The 24,695-nt window shown below is 39.1% G+C and overlaps 1 protein-coding gene across 2 annotated transcripts in view; it reads left to right on the top strand.

Annotated features, from left to right (window-relative positions):
• Nucleotides 1–24,695, top strand: part of Cntnap2 (contactin associated protein 2) — a 1,961,892-nt gene that overhangs the window by 1,283,904 nt on the left and 653,293 nt on the right. For both annotated transcript variants that reach the window (XM_047561468.1, XM_047561470.1), the window contains exon 13: nucleotides 12,857–13,057. In XM_047561468.1, the coding sequence (XP_047417424.1) occupies nucleotides 12,857–13,057 (201 nt within the window). The remainder of the gene's footprint in view (nucleotides 1–12,856; nucleotides 13,058–24,695) is intronic.

Raw genomic sequence — 24,695 nt, 5'->3', positions numbered from 1 at the left:
TGTTCATTAAACTCTACCTACGTCTACATGGGTTTCAGGTGGTCATCTGGCTGAGCAGGACACCTTGTTTTATTTTTAGCATAACTTCTTTCTTTGATTCAACAATTATTCTTGAGCACTTGAATACCCATAGGAAGTATGGGTATCAGGCAATAAGGCTTAAGCAAGAAAAATGACACTTACATGGAGCACAGTGGTCTTCACAGGGTCGGGGCTACATCGCATATGATGTAAACCAGGACGTAAATGTCGTTTGTCAGGGAAGCAGAAAGATCTGGACAGGTAATCTGCACTTGGCCTGACATTGAGGGATTGGGAGTGGGGAGGGGAGTGTTTTCTGGTAAAATACTCTTAGAAGCAGAGACCTAAGGTACTAAGACAGGCCAGGGTGTTCCTGGTGTGCAGCAGAACTTGCTGGGTTTAGAGGTGCTTTAATATTTGGTAATCCTTGCTTAGGATCAAAAAAATGAAAGGTGAAATCACCTAATACATTTGTACTTCTGTTAAAATTAAGGTGATAACACCACTTTCGGTCCCTTGAGTATGTTCACTCTGCAATCTTAAGGGTTTTCTTTCCCTAGAAAGTTATTTCTAGCTAATTATCCTCACTAAGGAATGTAATCTGTCAGACTGTCTTGCTAATGTTCCTCGCAATGGGGCTGCTCCAGTGAATAGAAACTGAGTTAATGGGGAAAATTAGATACTTAGAGGAATTGATTATTTGGGGATTTTCTTCCAAGGTGAAAAATGTCATCTGTCTCATCAAAAATCTTTAATTAAGCCTGTGCCTGCGTTGCAAGAGGGGAGAAAGGGCCACAGCCCGTCTCTGGAAAGTCACTTGTATGACAGCCCTCAGTACCTCAGAGACATCAGTGGCCGGGACGTGCCTGAGTCCCCCAGGCTGGAGGGTCAGTGATGTAAACGAGGGTCAACATAGAAGGAAGGGCCATCTTACGAGTTTCTGTCCTAGCCCAGCAAATCAGCTGTCGTTTTCAATTGTGTTTTCTGCTACATCAAAGCTGTTCACATAGAAACAAATAGACTGTAATTTTTCAGGTTAGCTTATTAAGGTTTAAGTTTAAATTAACTGCTAACTGAAAATAAAATTCCCTGGCAATGAAATGTGGTGTGTGGGGGTGGGTATGTGGGTGTATGTAAAATACACTAGAGAATTTTTAAGTATTATGCATATTAAAGAATTCAGTACTGGTTCTAAGTGGGTTTATGATTTACATGCTCAATCTTATTACTTACATTATTCTGGCAGTTTCCTGGAAATGCATGTCATGCTTAGTCTGCACTCTGATTATTCTGTGTACCTTCTCCCACTCGCTCTTTGGTAACGTGAAACGTATGTTGTTCGTCTTCAGTCCCAGGGCCTAGAGCAACGCGTGGAGTAACCAAAGCTTGCAATAAATGGGGCTCAGGTGCTCACGGCTCTGGCTCCCACGTACTGAGAGAATGTGTACATGGAATAATTAGTATCTTGCTGTTTAACCCAGAAAGAAAATGGTGATGTTCTAAGAAGATGTGCCTTATACATTTTTATGTGGCTCTTTAGCAACCCCTGAAGTTTAATATCTTGTAAATATTGTAAGTAACCAAAGTGCAGACATTAGTTAGATCCTAACTGTACATAAAGCAATCGTGATAAAACTAGGAAAATGTGAATATTGGCCAGACACTGGCAGATGTTTAGATTGTCTTTAGATATGATAATATGACTGTGGATATATTTTCTTCGAAGAATCATCTTTAACAAGTGATTCAGCCACTTTGGACAAGTCAGACTTGAAGAGAGAAATGTAGAAGAGGAGAGGTTTATTTGGTGCTCACAGTTTGAGAGGAGTCAGTCCACAGATGGCCAGATTCATGGCTCTGAGCCTGAGGTGAGGCTGCTCAACACAGTGGATGGGGTGGGCTTCAGGAAGGCATGCCCTCTAACCAAGGCTGCAGAGGAGAAGGGAGCAGGCACTGAGGCCTTCTGGGGAAGCACTTTCTAGGCAGAGGGAACAGCAAAGACAAAGCCCTGAACCAGGGGACCTGCAGAGGTCAGTGCGGTAGAGTTGATACTTGGCTGTTTTTTAAACTCTTTTAACCAAGTATATGCAATATGTCTTAAGTATTTTTAAATAACAGGGAGTGGTGTCTTTAAATGACCACTGGGGTGGTCAATCACTGAACTAAGATGACATATCCTTAGTCTCCATGTTTGAATTCAGATCAAAATCTAATTACCATTATAAGAAGCAAGAACCAAAGAGTAGCATCCCTTGTTACATAGGTCAGAAAACCCCTATTGTCACAAAGATGAACACCCAACTATCAGATAGAGACAAACTATATCTCTGCCTGGTGTGAGAGAAAAAGGGAAAGGAAGATTAGCTCCTCTAAGTATTGGTATAAATGCAGTCAATCACTCTCCCAATATTGTGAAAGAATCTTAACACCTCTCTAATGGAACGAAAACATTAACAAATATTCCTCTGCCAAGAAAATAGTAATATCTTTCTAGAAAAAAGACAGAAAGATTCTAAATTGTTTTTCAGGGGGGTGAGAATGAGCAACTGTTATTTATACTTGTTCACAGCACTTGATTTGTCCTCCATCTTTGGACTGGAGTCGTGAGCTTAGAAATAATCAACGTTTCCCACCACCTGCAGAACAGCATCTGCAGTTGGAGCTCATTTCCTCCGTGCTTCCTGCGGAGCTCCATCTGCTTTTCATACCTGTTTCTCTGCACGTGATTAAAGCTGAGTATGCCACCCAACCAACATACATGGCTGGGTTATGAAATGCCCCAAATCAGCACAGCCAACCCTGGAGAAAGACCCTTGTAATATTGTAGGCTCACAAAAATGTGTGCGATGCTCATACAATGTGTATTCAGGGAGAAAAATAAAGACTAATAATTTAATTATGTAAAAACTAATAATTTAGCTTGTTCTAGAAAATAAAACTTATAATTTAGTTTATAGGATCAGAATTACACATTTTGGGAAAACCTAAAAGTAACAACCTATAAATTTATTTTTTAAATTTTTAGTTGTAGATGGACACAATACCTTGATTTTATTTATTTTTATTGTTATGCAGTGCTGAGGATCAACCCAGTGCCTCATCTGTGCTAGGCAAGCTGTCTACCACTGACCTACAACTCCAGTCCCTGTAAATTTATTTTAATACTGACTTATATACCTAAAAGACTGATAAAACTTTCAAATTATATTACAAAGACAAAACTGTATTATAATCTAAAATTATGCTGAGTCTTTTGCCTGAATGTTTTATAAACACTTTTGTAGAATTGAGTTTTTAAATAACCAGAAGTGGTGACTAAGAGATTATTTTGTAAATTATTCAGTAAAGAATACACAGATCTTTAAAGTGATCAATATTTCCTAATTGCTTTTGTGAATCTAGATGTTTATTATATAAAGTTTACTTGAAATTAACTGTACCTTGTTTGTTTCTAAATGAAATATTTCTGGTGGATGTCCAACACTCAGGAAATTTAACAGTGAAGATAAAATTGTCCCTAACCCTATTCTCCTTCCTCAATCCCTACAAGACCTTACTGATATTTGGTACCTTTATACTTCACAACAGTGACATCCTACTGAAAAGGTTTCTTTCACTTGTATTTTCCACTCAGTCTTCTGATTTTCAAGTTAACCCATATTGAAGTAGAATGTACTTATAGTTTATCTCTGCTAGAACTGTATCTTACAAATAATTCTGTGGCTTATCTTTTAACATGGTTTATGAAATCTGAATAAATAAAAGGGCTTAATTTTATCAAACTCAGATGTATCCATCTGTCCACTACCATATGCGTATTTTATGCCTTGTTTAAAAAAATAAAAGTACTATTTTATGCCTTCTATGTATTCTGAAGCCCTGGTTTTCTATTAGGCTTTTAATTGACTTGGAATAGATTTTTATGTAGGGTTAAAGAGAGGGATTACCTTTTTTCTCTTTCAATACAATTAGAAATTTCTTATAGATATTGAATTCCAACTCTAATGAAAATAAAGTTTACATATATATAGATTTTGCTCCAAGTGTTTAAAAATTTGTTTCCTCATTCTAATCATTTATGCCTGTAACCAACCCACTTAGCCATGATTTTTCATAGGCCAGTTGTCTCAACTTTGTTCTTAAAGAAGGTTTTGGCTACTTTTGGATCTTGGCTTTTTCATAGAAATTTTTGGATCAGTTGCTCAATTTCATTGACACACAGCTTGATTATTTTGGATTTTAATTGGAAATGCATTTAATTTATAGGCAAATTTTTAAAATTTTGATATCTTTATTATATGGATTTTTTCAAACCATTAGTATAGATTACTTCTTCATTTATGTGATTCTTGTTTAATAATACTTGACCAAGTTTCAAATTTCATTCCATTAAGATCTTGCATATATTTTGAATGATTCCATTTTATTTTATCATGAATTGTATTTTAAAATGTATTTTCTCTTTTGGTTATTAGAATTATGATTTTTATATTTTGTTCTCATGTTGAACAATTTTTATCACTTTTTCTAAGTCCTGAAAATGTATCAACTCTCTTTTATTCAATCCTTAAAATTATTAGCACAATTACTATTTTGTTTTATTTTTCTTATTGTCATGGTTAAGTCCCAGCAAATGCTGAGTGAAGCATGTCCTTTCTCTGATGAAAGCGAAGAATTCTATCTCAAGACTAATCATTTAAACCTTTTATTTTATTCAATATTTTTTATTACCAATTCATTGAGATTTTTTTAACACCTAAATATGGGAGGTACAATTTATCCCTGTAGGGCTGATTCTCTTGAAATTTCTCTTTACTTTCTAATGTATTTTTGTGGTGTGCCATTGAATTAATAGATTGCATTAGTATTTTTTGTTATTAAACTGTCCTTGTATTCCTAATATAAACCAAACCTGTGTAACCCAAGTTTCTAAAATTAAGAATTCAGTAAGATATAATGTATTTGTCTTTAGTTATAATCATAACATACCCACAGCAGTGGAATATGAGTTCAACTAATAATAGGTCCTTATCGCTTGTAAAGCTATAATTAATGCACTTATATATAACACATTTTTACTGGATCATCAACACATTAAAAACTACAATAATTATCTTAAAAATTAAAGAACAGGTCAGGCTTGGTAACACATGCCTATAATCTCAGTCACTCAAAAGACAGAGGCAGGAGGATTGTGATTTCCAGACCAGCAACCTAGCAAGATCCTATTTAAAAATAATAAATAAAATAAAGGGGCTAAGAATATAGCTTAATAGTAAAGAGCCCCTGGGTTTCATCCTTAGTAGAAAAAAAAAATTAGTAAAAACCGGATTTTACCTCATCTCTATTCCCTGTCCCTTGAAACTCATCATGTGGATTTCTGACTTCATTTCTACCTTATCAGTGACCTCATCTTGGTCTCTGTTTTGGCTCCTTCTGTCCATCCACAATCTTTCTCATATTGGTAAAAGGCAACATCTTTTGCCCAGAGAAATGCTCAGTGCAAAACTCTCACTGTAATCTTGTCTTACTTTTTCCCTCCGTCTCATCAAAAGCACCCCCAACTCTTGCTGGATTTGTCTTCAAATTATGTTCTTAACTCTCTCTCATCACCTCCACTGCTACCCTTCAATGTCCCAGGGATCCTCAGGTTTCCCTATAAATAGATTTTGCTTTAAGTGTTTTAAGCCAAGGCAGCATGGCTCCGATAACAGCTAAGAACAAGTTCAAGGTCCTCACAGGGCTTAGGGGTCACTGCTGAACCTGGGCCCTGCTTCTCTGTCTTGCCTTGTTCCCTACTCTTCCCTCTCTTCATTACTCCTGAAAATTCACCTGCCAAGTTATTCCTGCCTCCTGCCTTTACCTTAGTTCTTAGTTCAGCCTCAGCATTCTTTCCTTTGATCTTCAAATTATTCTAGAATTTGCTCAAATATTACCTTCTCAAAGAGGGCTTTTTTTTTACCAATTGACTTAAACTTGTCTCTCTCCCTCCTTACTCTGTTTTCCCCTACCAAGCTTTAATCACAGAAGATACAAACAAGGAAACACTTTAGTTATTTGTTGGCTTACTTGTTTGCTTTCTGCCTTAAGGAGAGTAGTAGATTGCCTAGGCCAAAGGACATTTTATCTTGCTCAATGCTTTAACTTTAAAACTTAAGACAAATAGCAGGCATATTATGAGCAATTAAATATATCTTTTTAATAAATGAATATTATATATGTTCTTGTGTTTAAAGGAATTATTTTTTAAAAAATTAATCTTTTATTTTCATGTGTTTTTAATAATCATACTGATGACCACACACTAAATCTTTTAACCCAGGCTCAATCTTGAGAGGGCAATCTTATACCCTTCACTTTTCCGGATCCTTCCATTTCCAACCCATTCGGATCCCTCATTTCCATAAACTAAATCCCTCTTGTCTCCAGGTATTTAGTCTGAGCAATAAGTATGACAGGCTGCTCTAACCGTCTTCTCTATCTTCAAGGTTCTTCCCCATTACCTATCTGATTCACCTCTAATGCCATTTCCACCAGATTGCTCCTGGTTTCTAGAACTGGGTTATATGGGCTTTCCAAATGGACCACGGTGCCTTCCACACCCACGTTTTAGTATTTTTTGGTATTTGTAATTGAGTTTAATGTTCTCTCACCTCCGTGGGACCATGAGCTCACTGGGGATGAGAGCTCAGGTCTTATCCATCTCTGTGCCATAGTGCTGGAACAGTTCAGGACATAATCGAATTTGTGAACACAGTCACGGTAGAATTAGCTTACCAATATATGCCATTGTCCTTTTTGCGATAGGTTAATGCTGTTGTCAGTTACTGTAACATCACTAGAAGGCTAAAAGAGTTTCTATATGTTGACCTTCCTCCCTTAACCCCCCCAAAAGGAAAACAAAACACATTCTGGGCAAGACAGAATGTTCTCAAGCACAATGTCATTGGGTCAGTGATGCAGGCTAGAGTGAAAAAGTCACTAAATCCAGAATTAGGGAAAATACATCTGAATTTTGCCATTAAATCTGAGTATTCATTTGGGCAAGTCCCTTATCCCTTCTGAGACTTGTCTTCTTCATATCTAATAGAAAAGTCAAAGTGGATGCTCTCAAAGATGACTTTGTTTTGTTATTATTTAATATTTAAAAATTCTCACCGAGGAATGTGGCTTCTTGTAAGTGCCATTCTCGTTCCCTTTTTAATGTTATGTATAATAACAAGATTGCAAAACTTTAAGTCTTGAGAAAGCAACTTTGATTTGATGCTGTAGCATTTAACTGGAGGTCCTTGATCATATCTTTCTCATAGTTGATGTTTGAATGTTGACTGGTTAAATCGGGATAATGACCATTAAGACTTTTATACCCAAAGGAAACAGCATTAGTGGGATATAGTTTGTAAGACAGAGAAGAAATGTAGAGATATTGAAAAATGAATTTGCTAGCTTTATCCAGCAAGCCATGGCTTACATGCAATATTGAAAATCTTAAGCAAAGCTTATATTATGACTTAGTTCCTGTTGTTTTGCTAACAGTAAGAGACTCAAAGTCATCCCTGAAGTATAACTGTAAGTAATATGGAAGCCATTATGGTTTGGATCTGGAATGTTCCCAAAGATCCTTGTGTTAAAGACTTGTGCTCCAAACTGGTGTTATTGGGAGGTGATGGAACCTTTAAGAGGTAGGGCCTAGTAGGAGGAAGTTAGGGGGTGTGTCCTTGAAGGGGGTTGTGAAATGCTGATCTCCTCTTTTTCTGTCTTTCATCTCAGTTGTGAGGCAAGCAGTGCTCTTCACCACACACTCCATGACATGATATGCATCCTCACCTCAGATCCAAAGCAATGGGGCCAGTTGGTCATGGACTAAACCCTCCAAAACACCAAGCCAGAATAAACCCTGTATCTTTATAAATTTGTTAACTCAATTATTTTGTTGCAGTAGCAGAAAGATGGCCAAAATATTCACTAAGGAATTTGGAGTATATGTTGTATGTTGCCCACAGTCCTTCTAACAAGTTTTATATATCATTTTAAATTTAGGTAGTCATAAATATTTCCTCTTTCTAAAAATCTTTTCAGAGAGAATATTAATGAAGATAGAGGAAAAGATCTTAGAGTAAGGAATTAGGTTTAATCAGCAAGGTGCTATGATTGGAAAAGTAAAAATAACCTTTAGCTACACACACAGGAGTACAGAACACATAAAACGTGCCCCATGAGACTCAGCTCAGATTGGACTTCTGTTAAAGTAAATTACATATACTATATATTCCTGTGAATTTGGATTGTCTGTGGCTCTGTGGAAGGGGGCAGAGCACAAGTGTACACATAACTAAGGAAGAGGTGCTGTTCTGGGAGGGATTATTCTTTGCTTTGTTCCCTGGTCATTTCCTGCCTTTAGCAATCCCTGGTCACAACTCCAGTCAGGCAAGGAATTATGTTCTCATGAGATTGATAAACAGAGGAGGATGTGGGGCCACTGGTAACAGAGGGACCATTCTAATGTAGTCATCATTATCAAGGTGCTTAATCTTAAGGACCCACTATGGCCAAAGACAAGGATGTGTGTCCACAGCGTGTTCCCTGTGTACCTGGTGTTTGAGATATCTCATTAAGTCAGCTGTACTCCCCACAAAACACAATGTGACAACTTTAAAATGTATGATGGCAAGATGAAATAAGAAATACTGAGTTCTTAATAATCACAAAGGTCATTTTTATAACACAGGACTCCAAAGACAGTATTTGCAAAGAAGCACAATTTTATCGACTGTTTCTTCATAAAAATAAACTGTAGAAATCTGGAATTTGCCATATGCAGTAGTTTTTATTTACATTCTGCACATAGGTGATAATATACATTGTAAGTACACACTGTGAATAAAGGAATAAGAATCTTAATTATTCCTCCTACAGTACTAGCAAAGGAAAATCTGCAGTGGAACCACCTTCTCTCTTCTAGATGATGAATACCTGAAAATTTGTTAATATCCATTAATATTCACCTTTCATTTAAGACTTAATGGCTCCAAGAAACCATGGCAAGGTGTAGTATATGAGCATTACAAAATCATTTGCAAAGTTCATCAACAGTAATTGTTTTACGCCATCAAATTAAAGCTCATGCATTTATATATGCTCACAATTGCCATGGAAATTGTCTTAAACTAAAAAGTTTTAAATGTCTTTGTAAAATACATACTATAAAAGTCTCTTTAGGAAATACACAAGTGTGCATATCATCCTTTTCCAAAACTTTCTGAAATAATAAGAATTGAAGCAAAAGCAGTATGTCTGTAAATAAGTGGGAACATGCTGCCTGAACCTTCCAATGCCAACAACATCCCTTCCCCTTGAGCAGAAGCCACATCCCTTACTGTCACAGGAAGGCTCTACTGCTGTGCCCACCACCCCGCTGCAGCACTGACCTCGAATCCTGTACTCTCCCATCTCCCTGCCTGGCTCTTTTGTTACCTGGATCCATCCAGAAATATAAATATTACAGGGTGAGAGCATTTGCATCTCCATTCCCTCTTTCTGGAATATTTTCCCCAGATGTTCACATGGCTACCTTACGTATTCAAACTTTACCTTCTCAGTGGGGCCGTTTAAGGTTTCCTCTGTCTTTAAAATGCAGTCACCATACACAGTTTTCCCTCCCTTCCTTGATTTTGTTTTTCCCCTTGCCACTTCCATATATATCCATATATAAGGATAGATAGTTCAAACTATATATATATATGTGTGTATGTGTATGCATGCTTATTATCTGGGTGTTTTTCCTACTCAAATGTCTGAACTTAAGCTACAAATTTTATTAACGCATTTTTACCGTGGTTTCCCTACTGGCCAGACGTGTGTCTGTACACAGTAGGTACTCAGTGATGCTGCTGAGTGAGTAGCAGAGCTTATAACAGATATAAAGAAAACAGTGCACTGGGGTGTGATCTGGATGTGGGTGGCAGGAGGGACGGACGAGAGGTCAAGGCCCAGCAGGCACCACGCCTACCGTGTTAGAAACCTGCTGCTGTTCTTAGAGTTACTGCAGCTGCAGAGAAAAGAGATCATAACTGGATGACCTTCGGCTCTGGTGTTTTTGAAATCGATGCTTCCTGCATTCTGGATCTTAAATGTCCCCCACAGGCCCGTGTGTGGGAGGCTGCTCCCACACCCATGGCATTAGAAGTGGAAGGCAGACACTTCAAAAGGTAGAGCCTGAAGGGAGGTCTTCAGGTCTCTTGAGGCGTGCCTTTGAAGGGGATTATGGGACCACAAGCCTTTCCTTTTTCTTCATTTTATGTCCCAGCCATGAAGTGAGTGGCTTTGCTCCACCATGTGCTCCTACCATGATGTGCCATAGGCCCAAAGCAATGGAGCCAACTAATCCTGGACATCAATCTCTAAAACTGTGAGCCAAAATAAACCTTTTCACTTTATAAGTTCATGATCTCGGGTATATGGTATAGTACGGAAAGCTGATAAACACTCTTGCCTTTAGGTCTAATATTTTATGTATATTAGAAAGGATTTTTTTTGAGTCTTAGAAGAAGTCAGGTCAAAAACCTAGTCCATCATGAGCTAAGGAAAGAGATTCTGGGGTACTGCTAGAGAATAAGGCTCTCAATGGGGATTGGTTAAAAAAAAGAAAGAGAAGTAGTGTCAGACATTGGAGAGTTCTGTGTCAGAGGCTGCTTATAGCCAAAAAGAGATAAAGCTAACCTAACTGATGTATCTCTAATTTAGTGAAGGTAAATCTGTAGTCTGGGGGTAAAGAAAATCAGTTAGTTGTTGGAGTCACATCATATGGCAACAGAATGACTAGTATATGGAACAGCTTCCTGCTGATCAGTGGAACCAAGGAAGGCAGTTCTAAACAGGCAAAAGTGAGCTTCCCACAGAAGATACATTCCTGCATGGGTGCCATGACTGAGCCTGTTTTAGGTGATTCCAGATGAGCAAATAGGCGGGATTGTAACACAGTCATGTTATCATAGCAGAGGGGAATCAGACCTTGGAGAAGGGCAGGGACTCTCCAGTGTCTCTCAGGATCATCAGAGCAGAGCCAGAATTTGAGCCAGCATGGCTTTGAGTAGTTCCCAGTAACTTTGTTCTATTTACCTTTTACTTATTTGTTCCCTTCAACTCATATTTTTGAAGGCCTGCTCTGCTATGCAAGCCCAACTGCCCCCACCACCTTTTAATGTAGGGAGGGTGACATAAAAGGGGTTAATTAAAATGTGCACTGTCAATGGAGGTGGCTGATGAGTCAGTGGTGACTCCAGTGTTTCTTTCACTGGGGCACCTGGAGGAGTGGAGCTGCCACTTGCTGAAATGAAGAAACCCTCCTGGGAGAGTTCAGGAAATGACTCTCTGTAGCACACTCTCACTCTCACCCCTTCCTCACACCCTTCCTCTTCCTCTGTAATTTATCAGTTCAAAGAAACTGGATTGAGTTATAGAGCTCCCCGCAACATGGACTTTACAGAGCAGTTCTCCAGGCTGCCACTGAATAGGCTCCTGTCTGCCCTGTTTCTGGAAATTGGCAGGGGTTTGTAAGCTCGCCACGTCCTTGCTAGGTCTAGGTTGCACTTTTGTGCTGTTAGCTGTACATGCCCATCTCGAGGCACAGACCAGCCATTAGAAATCATTACCGGATCCTACTAACTTAGAAGTTGTAAAATGATGATACCCATTCTATTATTTAGTTTTCTTTCATGAGCTAAAATATTTCCTTAAGAAGAGAGCACTTACAGTACAGTTCATATAGGAACCATAGGCCAAATGCTTCATTCTTTGCCTACATTTGCCAATATTCAGAATGAATTGGTTAACCAATATATCACAACATTAAACTTTTTTCTTAAAGATTAATTAATTCATGGTCTTAAATATGTTTGATGTATTTAAATCCATTGCTGGAAATTCTTCTGGATGTAAGAATTGTCCCTTCCTTGGTTCTGGGGTTTTTCGTGCTGCCTGGTAGTTTGCTTCTGGTATGGTAATGTGACCTCGCTCCATTTTAAACCCTGGAATCAGTCATTTCTCCAGACACCCCAGTTTTCTCCAACTGGAAATTAGTGTTTAGTGAGGATACTGTGGTACTAGGCTTTGGACCTTGTTCTGGAACTTTTCCAGGCTGCATTTAGGACATAGTCTATATTTTTAAAATACAACATTTTCTTAGCAATGCTTCTAATTAAAATCCAAATATATCGAGAGTTTTTATTTAACTTTATCTCATATCTGCTGCTGCTTTTCTCACACTGACATGTTCCGGGTCCACACTGTTGAGATAATTGCCCACTTGCTTGATTCCACATGTGCAGGGCATCTCAGTAACAGATAAATACAGTGTCTAATTTTGCCTGAAAGGTTGGGGTGAAAGAACATCTGCTGACAAGAGGAAGATGCATATACTGATTAGAGCAAACAGGATGCAGGGAACCCAGTGTCTTCAGAGGGCACGGTTCCCTTAGGAGAGAGCCACTCCTGACCGAGGAGGGAGGGTGGTTAGAGGTGGGATGGAGTGAACGCGGCTGCTCACGCTCTGCGCAGCAGATATTGACGCCAGTCAGGTACCCCAGCTCTCTTTTAGTTTTGTTTTGCTTTCAGGAGGTATCTTGCATTTATTTTTAATAAAAATATTATTTTTCTACTTTGTTCTTAAAAGCAGACTATATGTATGAGAAAAGAGGAAGGATTACTTTAAGGATGGCTCTGTTCTACACCCATCCTGCGACAATACGGGTTAAAGTGTAACTTAGGTATTTTCTGACGTTTGAGAAAGACTTTGCCTGCTAATGTTCCGCCATTGTGGTGCTTTTTCTGCCCACAGAGGACAAAGTGTGGACCATCGTGTCTCACGACTTGCAGATGCAGACGACTGTGGTGGGCTACAGCCCAGAGAAGTACTCTGTGACCCAGCTCATCTACAGCGCCTCCATGGATCAGATCAGCGCCATCACCAGCAGCGCAGAGTACTGTGAGCAGTACGTCTCCTACTTCTGCAAGATGTCCAGGCTGCTGAACACCCCAGGTAGGCCGAGGACCGGGTGTCACTTTCATTACCATCTCAGCTGGTGTTTGGAATGACCTAAGTTGTCCAACAGGTGGAGTTTATTATCTTGTAGTCCAGCCTTCAATGTGCAGATGGCTGTGAATAAGTAACATATAATCACTCAGATTGTTTTCTGAAAATGGAAGCTAAGAATGTATGATTTTTAAAGAAATTTCATATCTTTAAGTTTATAGGTTTTTGCAATTTTGTGTGTATATATGTATGCAAGACTGCATCTGGTGCTTAATTATCAGTTGTTGCTTTGGGCAAAAAGTTTGTCAGAGCTCTTTTTGAACTTTCAAGTAATTCCCTTTGAGTTCTTCAGGTGTCTTTAATGTAAAGATGAAAGCATTCCACTGGCCGCCTGCAAGTAAACCACAGAGAGAACACCAATAAGACTCGCCGCCCTTTGTAGTCTCAAGTCATTTAACAGTATCTGTTTGTCTCAGAAAGTCCAGACTGAATTTTTTTTCACGATAGCCTGCTTTCAGCAATAAAGTTGGGCATGTGTATGCACACACACGTGCATGAGACTGTTTTGGGTCATAGAGAGAAAAGAGGTCCCAAGGGATATTATGGAAATAGCCTAACTGCAAGAAGGACCATGTGCTTTGGAGGTCTTGGTACTAAACCCAAGAAGTGAACAGAAAGCTGATCCTTTGCATGCATCAAGCATACCAGAGTAGAAATAAGCACCTGTTTTGAATTAAAGAATTCTGGCTTTATAATCCACAACCTTCCCATTTTCCATGCATGTGACTTTGGGGGAGTTAATTGAACTTTTTTTTAAAATTACTTAATTTATAGACAAAAGTTGTATCTATTTATCATGTGCATGCTTTGAAATATGTATACAGTGTAGAATGGATTAATCAAGCTAATTAGCATGTGCTGCTTATCTTTTTTGTGGTGAGAACCCCTAAATTCTATTCTCTTAGCGTTTTTCAAAAACACAACATATTGTTATTAATTATAGTCATTGTGTGTACAATAGATCTCCTGATATTAAGCCTGTTGCCAGTGTCTTTTTCAGTCAAGCAAAGACCATAATACCTGCTTTAGGGGAACTATGAGGATTTAATGGGATAATACATGAAGCATTTATATAGGGCCTGATACATTTAGGAACCTAAGTAGCAAATGGTATATTGGTGTCCTAAAAATATTATGCAACTTCAGAAATGACATTGTGCTATGCCAGAGGTCAGTGGGAGATTTGAGGCCCTCAGTGGTACTGAATTTGGAGCCAGTGTTGTTCAGAGCAGCTTACAGAAAAGGGTTGGGAACAGAATGGTGTGTCATCTTGGGAAGATCTGACTGCATCCCAAGTGTAAATTTCCATGTTATAATTAAGACAGCCCATCCTGTGAACTCCAAGCAAACCTGTAAAATATGAAAATCCTCGATTCAGAAAACGTGCCCTTGTCTTGTTTGGAGAAGAGATGTTTATGGCTGGGCTTTTGAGGAAGTGCATCATTAAAGAGGCAGGAGGCAACTCTGGGTGGTGGCAGAGTAAACAAACTTCTAGGAGACAGTGTGAGTAAGCGAATGATCCTTTGGGTCCTGTGAGAAGTCTAGCCCGAGAGAGTCCATCAGGAAAGTGCGTAGGAAACAAGGCCTGAAGGGGGAGGGGGGTAGGCGTGGAGGAAGGCGAATGTGTACTGAGAGCTGAGACGTGATCCTGGGCCCAGTGCTTCTCAGACCTTCATGGGCGTGAGAAAAACCCGCAGAGACTAATAAAGCACAACGTGCTGGGCCCCTTCCCTAAGTTTTGGACTCAGTGGATCTGAGGCGGGGCTTGAGAATTTGCATTTGTGATGGGTGCTGGGGACTGCTTGGTCTTCCACCAGAGGTCATGTGTGGAACCCCAGAGCCCCAGAAGGACTGTATTTGGAGATAGGACTTTTAGGAAGTAATCAAGTTAACTGAGGTCCTAATGGTGGGGTCCTAATGTAATGGGATTGGTGGCCTGTAAAGAATAGAGAGGAAGCTCTCTCTGTTCTCTTTATTTGCCATGCAAGGAACCAAAAAGAAGGGGCCAGGATGGGAGCGCTCACCAGAAGCTGAGTCGGCCAGCAGCTTGGTCTTAGTCTTCCCTCCTCCAGAACTCTGAGAAAATAAATTCCTGCCATTTCAGTTGCCTAGTGTATGACATTTTGTTTGGCAGCCTGAGCAGGTAAACACGATGACTCCCAAGTTACACTGATCTTACTGGCCTGCAGACCACTGTCTGAGCACGGCTGTGATGGATGATGGAGAAAAGTCCCTGAAGCTCAGGAGCTGTTTCTGTTGACCTTCTGTCTCGTCCAAAACCCAGTTGTGCCAGGGCAGTGAGGTGGGTTTCTGGCAGACCAAAGTGCTCAGAGATGGCACGGAAGCCATGTGATTTATTGGGGTGAGCTTCCAGGAGAACAGAGACTGCTCCATGAGGTGTTTGGTGGCAACAGGCTGAGGATAGCACCTCTGACCCTTCCGGTGCTTGGCCAAGCAGTGTCTCTTCTCTCCTGGTGTTTTGTCCAGTGATGGCCAGCTGGGCCGACTGTCCCTTCCACAGTGCCCTCAGTCCACCCACACCCATCCTCATTCAGAGAGGGTTCACCTCAGGCTGCAGAAGCACTGACGTCATCAGCATTAGCCTGCTCCCTTTGCTTGTATGAGCAGCATCCCGAGGAGCAACGGTCTTGGCACGCCTTAGGAAAGCAGCTTCTTACAGACAGCACTAACTCGTCCAGTTGCCACTGTGCTTGAGAGAAAGCCTTGTCCTCCAAGTACTATGTATCCGGATTTCCCAGCCCAGGATTGCTCTTGTTAATCCTTTAATTTGGATACATTTTTGGAAACAGAATAGAAAATTCAGGGACAGTGTGTTTCACTGCCCTCTTTTCTTTATTGAATACCTTCACTTCTAACAGCATTTTTATTGGATCCTGTTTCTAATGTGAGAGACTCAGCCAAGGTCTTTGGAAAACCAGGGGCCCTTAATGAGCCATGTCAGCTTGTCTTCACTCTGTTCTGTGAGTCTCATGAGGCTCTGTTCGCAGATTCAGTTTATTATTCTTAGTCCTGGGATGGGAGTAGGGGTAGGGGCAAATCACTGACCAGAAAAGAACTTGGTACCCTCAACTTTATTTTCTTTGTTTTCTTCCTACTTCTATGATACTCCATAATTTGAATTTTCTCTTTGACATCCAAGTAAATTCAACTTACAGGTTAGGCACCAGGAGAGCCCAGCTGGAGGTGGGAGCCCAGCTGGGGCAGAAAGGGGGCTTACCTGCAGTGCCCTGCTCTCCTGGGTCGGCTCCCTCTCTTCCCCCACTGATACCCAGGTGCCCAGTGCCTCTTGCTCTCAACCACCAAGAAGCCTCATGCATCTGTCGCTCTCCTCTTCAAACTGTAGGGCACACGAAGCTTCAGGAAAAACAGGATACGTTTGTTTTAAAGCAGTCTGCCAGTTACATTTTCTAGGCTAAGATAAATACACCTCTCTTTAACCTCCAGATGCACTTTTCAGGGGAAGAACTGCTGAGCTGAAATCAAAAGTGAATTTTTAATCTGAACAGTAAATATGCTATTTTTTTCTATTTCCAGATGTTTGCAGATTATCCTTGAACTTAAATAAGTTGAACTGGGAAAATAGATTTATTATATTCTACTTGCCTTTGGGGGCACTCTCTATATACCAAATCTTTTACTTCTAGGATGTGTTTTTAATAAATGCTAGTTAATTTGAATAAAATTAATAATATATAACTTTAATATTGTGTTGTCTAGCCTTCAGGCAACTGCTTTTAAGCTGGAGTGTGCATCTGAGTTTTCAGTTTTCTCCACAATGTGCTGATTCCATGGCCTACTCCTAGGCTTTCATGGGTCTTGATTGGCACCCCTGGAAGAGTTCCTTTTGTGTTTTGCTGGCGATCGAACCCAGGGCCCTGTGCTCTCAAGGCAAGCACTCTACCGACTGAGCTATCTCCCCAGCCCATGGAATAATACCTTTTAACAGACATCCATGGGTAATTTTGTGAGCCATGACTGGAAAACAATGCCTTTGGCATATGGCTTGAAGTCCTCTCTTGTTGGAATTGAAGGTATTTTGCTTCCTGTGGGAGAAGATTGAAGGGAACATAAGGGCTTGTCTAATTGATTGAAAAAATGGCATAATTCCCTACTTTAGTTAAACATTGGTATTGATAGTATTTTTAATCTCCCATGAGAGAACAGTCTCTCCGTGTTTTAAAGTGAATTCCAGCCTACCCTTCAAAGTCATTTTCCAGACTTCCAATTTCTTCTTTCCGGGTTGCTCTGTAGAACCGCTGACCCAAGGAAAAAAGAGTGGTTGACATTGCAAGTCCTCTGTTTTTCAGAACTGTGTGTGTCAAAATAAGAAGGAAGACAATTTCATGAAAATCTTTAATTTGTTGTTTTAAGGAGCTAATGTTTGCTGTAATTGACTTTTTCTTCCTTCATGGTAACATTCGATTTTAAATATCCATTTAGTCATTCTTAACTAAGACTGAATTATATTGGAACTTCTGTAGAAGTACTTGTGACATCTGTTTGAATACAAAGTATATTCATTATAGTCATTGCAATTAAAATGAATATCAAATGAGTTTGTGATAGCTGTGCACTTAAAATGTTATTCTTTATTTTAGGAGCCTCACCCTCCCTCTGTAGTTCATGTGGGTCTCTACAGTTAGGATATTTATGAAAGATACTTATGAAAGAGAGTTGATGTGCATATGGACCTTATTTTTAACTTGATAAATGTTTGTCTGAATCATACCATTAGGTAGCAAATGTAGAATTGCTTATTTTTGGTTTCTTACAACTTTTACAAGGATATAGTATATGACTTGTAATATTATTTCTGTTACAAATTTAAAAATGGCAAAATAATGATTCTGCAATTTTATCATCATACGTATTCTTGCAATGCAGCCATTAATTCGATTGTTCTTAACTTTATAAAAGACGCAGAAACCAAACAGAAGTAATTTTATTCTATATAAAAGAGGCAATTTGGAATGAGGCATACCAATTTGGGAATGCCCAAATTAATTCTACCCAAATAGAGAAAACCATTAATGGTTATCCAAAGTGATGTCAACATTCTTTATACTTATATCCACAGAATTGGAAATGTAATCATTTCTGAACTTAAAAAAGGCAAAAAATCACTAAACAGCGAAACTGATTTCTAAAATAAGTGCCTTCAAAGCTTGAATTTGATTAATTGAATATGGATAAAAAGTTACCCTAGCCCCATTGGACTAGAGGACCAGGCAGTACTCCAAATGCTTTTAGATGACCAAAATATTTCTCCACATTTGGACAAAACTTATTAGCTTGCTTTGAAAGTGCTTATTTGTGTATCTTGAAATGCACTGTAGACATATATTTATTTTACAAATCCATATTATACTTTCTAATTAAGAACTTTTGGCTGAAGTATTTATTCCCCACAAATATAAAGATTTATTTAATTGTGGAGGTACCAAGCTGTTGTGTTTCCTATTTTCCTGACTATATTTAGTGCTGTTTTGTTGGTTTCCGGGGTTTCATTTCTTTTAATTTCTCAATGTAGTCTAGTTCTCATAAGTCATACTTTTATTGCTTTTTTGGTTGAAAGAAGTCATATAAATTATCCATCCTTTTGGGTAGTTTACTATTAGATTTTGTATCTATTGGAAAGGAGTTATGTTCACAATTTTTGCCTGTAAAGTAAGCAGTGTAGAATTCAATATATTTTGATGATACTATGCTGTGATTTAGTGGCACCCAAAAGAGACAAAAACACAACTCTGACATTGTAACTTATAACCTATTTTTAGCAAAAATTTCTAAACTCTGGTGCAGTTATCAAGAAAATGAATTTTCCAAGTTTGTGCTGTGTATTTCAAAAAACCAAGCTGTTTAACTCTTGAGACAACATAGATAAAAATTTCACCCAATTCCAACTAAAGATTATTTTTAGCAGATGAAATTTATTGTGACTAATCAATATATTAACCAAAAGATTAATTGTTGATTTAATTATAGGCTCTGATGATCATATTAATGTTAAAGAATATAATTAAATGAGACAAGAAAGGAAGATACTAAAAACTAAAGGACAAAATTAGAAAATGCGCTCCAGTAATGTTCCCCTCCCGGCAACTGGAGTCTACAAGGCAGACTCTGTGCTGAGAGGAACAGAGTGGCCGCAGGGGAGAGTTAGAGGTGACTTCAGTAGGAAGGGTAGGTGTAGATGAGAGTCTCAACTGGAAAATGAGTAGGAGAATGAGCAGATATTTATAGTGTTTCTGGTGTATTGAGAAGTGTGACTTGCAAACCCAGGTGGGAAGGATTCATGAAAGTGAAGTGAGAAACAATGGAAGAGAAGATTCTAGATTAGAGATACCTGCATGTTCACCGATGCTGAGATGGAGGTCAAGGAACACAGAACTCAGGTTGAAAGAAGTGAAAGAGGTCAGAGTGACTGGAGTAGAGATCTTGAGGGCAAGAGAGGCAAGAAGGAGGCTGGAGACCAGTGAGAGTCTCCTTGCCTTTCACATGGAGAACTTCATCATAGGGAAAAGCCAAAGACTTCAGGTTGAACATTCAACCAGCTGTTGCATGGAGGGGAAGGCAGATGTGGCATGAAGATTGCCCAGCACAATGTCACAGGTATGGTGATGACACTAGATGACTGAGACCCACTGGGACAGAAGAGGGATTTTTTTTTTTTAACCTTTAGAGGAAGAATCAACAGAATTTGGGGTTTCTTATATATGGATGGTAAAGGAAGAAGAAAGCTCAAGGTAACTCAAGTTTCCAACTTGAAGAACTAGACAGCACTTCTAGGTTTACCTAATAGGGTTGTGATGAAGAAGATCTGGAGAGTTGGCAGTTGTGTAGGTTGAAACTGTGAAGTGATAGCCCGAGGAATCCAGCTTTCATGTCTCTTGATGGTGACATCTCGGGTGAAATCCTTTTGATTGACACCAAAAAAATCACTGGATTAAGTGCTTTCCTTCACCGAAATTTAAACATACCCAACAGCCAAAATGCAATGAAAGGAGTGGCAGCATCACCAGAAGCCTCATGCTCTACATTCTTGGATTTGTAATGAAAGGACAGAGAACAAAGGGTCAAGACTGACCAGTCTCAGTGACGGAACCACAGGTTTTGTTGTTTTTCTTCTTTTTTTTCTTTTGCAAAGCCTTCTGGATTTTGCTTCAGTTCCCTGGTCTGCCTTTGCTAATAACACCCGTATGGTAGCCGAGACCAGGGCATGGGAGATGGACGCTTCCACTCTGGTGATTAAATGCTCATGCCAGGAAGAGGACATTACAAGTGCCCACATCTTGTGGAGCAAAGCAAATCACATGTTTTGCTACATCTAACTTGAGAGAAGGGGGAAATGCAATCTTCCCATGTACCCAGGAGCAAAGAAAAAGTGGACATCTGTAAACAGTGGTGTTGTCTTTGTAAGAGGAGTCAGAGAATTAATGGGAGGAGCAAGAAAAGAACATGGAGGAAGGAAAGTTGTAACTACAGGGGCTGGAAAAGGGTAGTCAGAAGGGTAAGAAGAGACCAGATCAGACTAGAAGGCCTTTCATGGGGAAGCCACAAGAAATGAGTGTTTATCAGTAAACAAATAACATTTGAAGCCAGGAAAATGGAAATGTGGCTAATGGTAAGACAACCTAAAGAGGAAGCCAGCCCCTGTGTTGGCTCTTGAGGGGCCCCTGAAGAATGAATGGAGAAAGGGTGCTGGAGTAGAAGAACAGCTTAGTCAGAGGGCAGAGCTACAGCCAGGGTATGGGGATTCTGGATATTTTTAAGGATGAGGGAGTTGAAAGTTTATCAACTGGGAAGGAGACGTTGGAGAAGGCAAGGTTAGAGCTACAAGACAGAAAGGGAATATAATAGGTCTCAGGAGGGAAGTCAACGGAAATTGCCCTCAGCCGCTCTGAGGAGGGAGACAAAGGAGGGGCCACGGTGTCCATGAAGTTCTCTGCCAATACATTCTTGACACTTTGTCTCATTCAATTCTCAAAGTTAAGCAGTTGATTTTATTCTCTTTATTTTGTAAAACCAAACTCAATGGAATGAATAAACTCATTGAACACCGCTATCGCTGGCAATGGAAAGGCTGGGCCGCAGGTCTACCTTAGAAAACTTGCTTTCTGACATCCTGACCCAAGTATGAACATGGAGAGAGAGAACTAACCCCATAGCGACCCAACCCCATCTCTTCAACCATGGAAGGACATTCTCTCTCTTGTTAGTCCCTTTTTCTGTTCATGATGAAAAGTGCTGTTTTTCAAGTGGCCTTTGGTCAACTCCATTATTTCTGATTGATAAATTATCGAGGATAGGTTGACGTCTACTTGCAGTCAGCTGCCTTGCAGGTGGTGATGTGGCGAGCTTGCAGGCGAGACATTCCATAGTGTGGTGGTGGTTTCCATTTCCGTCCTTTCGTGAGTGCCTCCGTGTGGCTGTGTTGTCTTAATAATGAAACAGGAGCAAAGGGAAACATGGGGAAATTGTACCATCACTGTAGCCTTCAGACATTGTCCACCTGGTTTGGATAGAACCCAAGCTTTTGATTCTAAGAAGTCACATTCAAATAATGATTATTCTACCTAAGCATTATAAATAAAAGTGAAAATGCAAGGCATATAGGAGAATTATGGACTTTATTTTTCTTTAAAGTTATCTAGCCATATGTTTTCCTAAGTTTTCAGACAGGAAAGCACACTGTTATTAATTGTCTCTAAACAAAGATTAGATATGCAAGTTATAGCACCAAAGAAATTATACTAAAGCTAAATTTTCTTTGAACATTATTACATCTTAATGAACAGATTTCTTCTAATTTATGAGAAGTGTGAGTTTATAGAGTTACACTTAAACTAGTTAAGCCTTAATATATTAAGAGACCATAAAGCCAAGATTTTTAAATTTGCATTTTAGTTTATTGTAAAAGATTGTAAAAATGAAGAAATGGCTGTTATCCAATTTCAAAGACTAAAACACTAGGTTTGAACTATTTTTCAACATTACATAGTCCTTGTTCTTCTACTCTGGGAAAAAATATTTGTAAAAAGATTGGATGGATAGATAAAATGGACATATGTTTTGACTTCTAAAATGATAAAACAATACAACAATGAGAAAATATTAATGGAACAATCATGGACAACTTTATTACATTCTTTTATGAATACTCCTTTCTTGTTTTTGCTTATATCCATACATATGGTCACAGTCAGAAATAAAATTGAAATCAAGTTGGCCTCATAGTCTTTTCTGCATGACATTGAGTCATAAATACTTTTATGTTCATAATGACAATTAACAAAATTTGTCATATTTTATAAGATACGCTTAAACATATGTCTCCTAATAAGATCCTAAAAAAAGAATCAGAGTTTAATATAAAAATCCTTGTTAAGAAATTGCCTACTTTTCTATTCAGCATATTCTTAATACTGTCCTATAGGTCATGACAATGTAAAAAGAGCAAAGATAAAACTTTTAAATAACATTTGCCTTAAAATATAAACTGACACTTTTTAAAAAAATTTATTTATCTTGATTCATTGTAAACAAATGGGATAAGTTATTTCTCTGGTTGTACGTGAAGTAGTCATCATACACGTATGATTTGTGTAATCATACATGTACATAGGGTAATGATGTTTATCTCAATCTGTTGTTTTTCCATTCCCCCCACCCCTCCCACCCCTCTTTTCTCAATACAATCCATCCTTCCTCGGTTCTTGCCTCCCTCACACCCCCCATTATGCATCATTATCCACTTATCAGAGAGACCATTCGGTCTTTGGTTTTTCGGGATTGGATTATCTCACTTGGCATGATATTCTCCAACTTCATCCATTTGCCTGCAAATACCACAATTTTATTCTTCTTTATGGCTAAGTAATATTCCATTGTGTATATATACCACAGTTTCTTTATCCATTCATCAATCAAACGGCATCTAGGTTGGTTCCACAATCTAGCTATTGTGAATTGAGCAGCTATAAACATAGATGTGGCTGCATCACTGTAGTGTGCTGATTTTAAGTCCTTTGGGTATAGGCCAAGGAGTGGGATAGCTGGGTCATTTGACCCAGCTAAACTGACACTTTAAAAACAATGATAATAAAATCATTTTGTATGTGACTTTCATAAACACTGAAATGATTTTATTGATACCTCATGGATAAAAGACTAAATAAGTTTAGAATTAGTAATGATTGCTAAAGTGTTGGTATGTGTGTTTAGCATTGGGGTGATCCCTCTTTCCTGACTGTAGAGGTGACATCTGGAGCGGGGAGACAGAGTTATTTGGGGAGGCTTAGGAATTGGAGGAGATGGGTTTAGAGTTCTGTTGATGAGTTTATCAGTCAGCACCATTCAGGCACGAAGCAGTGAAAGATATGTTCAGAGATATATTGTGAGGGATTGGTTTATGTGATTTTGAGGCCTGACTAGACAAGTCTAAACCCATGGCACGCTGTCTGGAAGGCAGCCTGGGTCTCAGGCAGGAGCTGTAGCCCATGCCACAAGTGGAAATTCCTCTTTAAGGAAGTCTCAGTTCCATACCAAGACTCTTCAACAATTGGCAGGCCCACCCAGGCGACCTAGAATAACCTCTTTCGTATGAGGTCAACTGATTGCAGATTTTAATTACGTTTACAACCTAGATTTGTGTTTGGTGGAATAACTGGATGCTGCACATAAGACCCACCATCACAGTCAGTAAAGACTTCTTAAATGGTCCTCTGAGAACTCTGTATCTCAAATAGCAACGATGTAGTCCCTCAGTTGAAGAACATAAACCTCTATTTGGCAGGACAATAAAGCTACACTGGTTTGATATTGAGGGACTTTTCATTCTTTTATCTTTCCCTTCTTGATGAAAGTACAGGGGTGTCCTGTGACATATTGCCAAATAAATTTTTATAAGGTTATAATAATCACAATTTTAATGAATAAAGTAGATCAACTTCACTCAGGAAGAGAAGTCAAAATACAAAGTCTTTCCTTTTCCTTGTGTTGTTTCAGAAAAGCTGTTGATGGCTTTATTCCACATTTCAACCCAAATGGCATGTGCCTCCAGGAATGTGGCAAAACTCAATCATTCTCTCAGAATTCTGCCGTAAGGAAAGCATTCCCATTGAGCCAAGAAAGAGTGCCCCATGTCCACACGGCAGGAGAGCTGCAGTGCATTCTGTCACCCCATCACAACCACTCCGCAGCCTTTTCCCTCTAACTCCTAGAACTGAATCAGATTCCTTTGCCATGTAAAGTAAAGGTGATGTTAAGGAAGCTCAGAGAATAAAGGTGGAGGAACTCATGTTTGAGAAGTGCCTGTGAATGAAACCATATTTCAAAGACTGTATGTTTCCTAAGCTATTATTTTTGCACCAATGAATGATGAAACTTCCCCGGATTCTATTAACTATTGTGTTTGTTTACAATTTACCAAGACCAGTGGCTGGGTACATACATTTTAAATGAATAACATTTCTACGTGTTTATCAAGTAGGAATGCCACAGCCACTATGATCCTCAATCCATAGAGTAAATTTTCTGAAGTAATATGCTCAGAGTTTTATTT

Source organism: Sciurus carolinensis, chromosome 8 (genome assembly GCF_902686445.1).
Source record: "Sciurus carolinensis chromosome 8, mSciCar1.2, whole genome shotgun sequence".
NCBI classification, from domain to species: Eukaryota; Metazoa; Chordata; class Mammalia; order Rodentia; family Sciuridae; genus Sciurus; species Sciurus carolinensis.
This window is presented reverse-complemented; position numbering and strand designations above follow the sequence as displayed.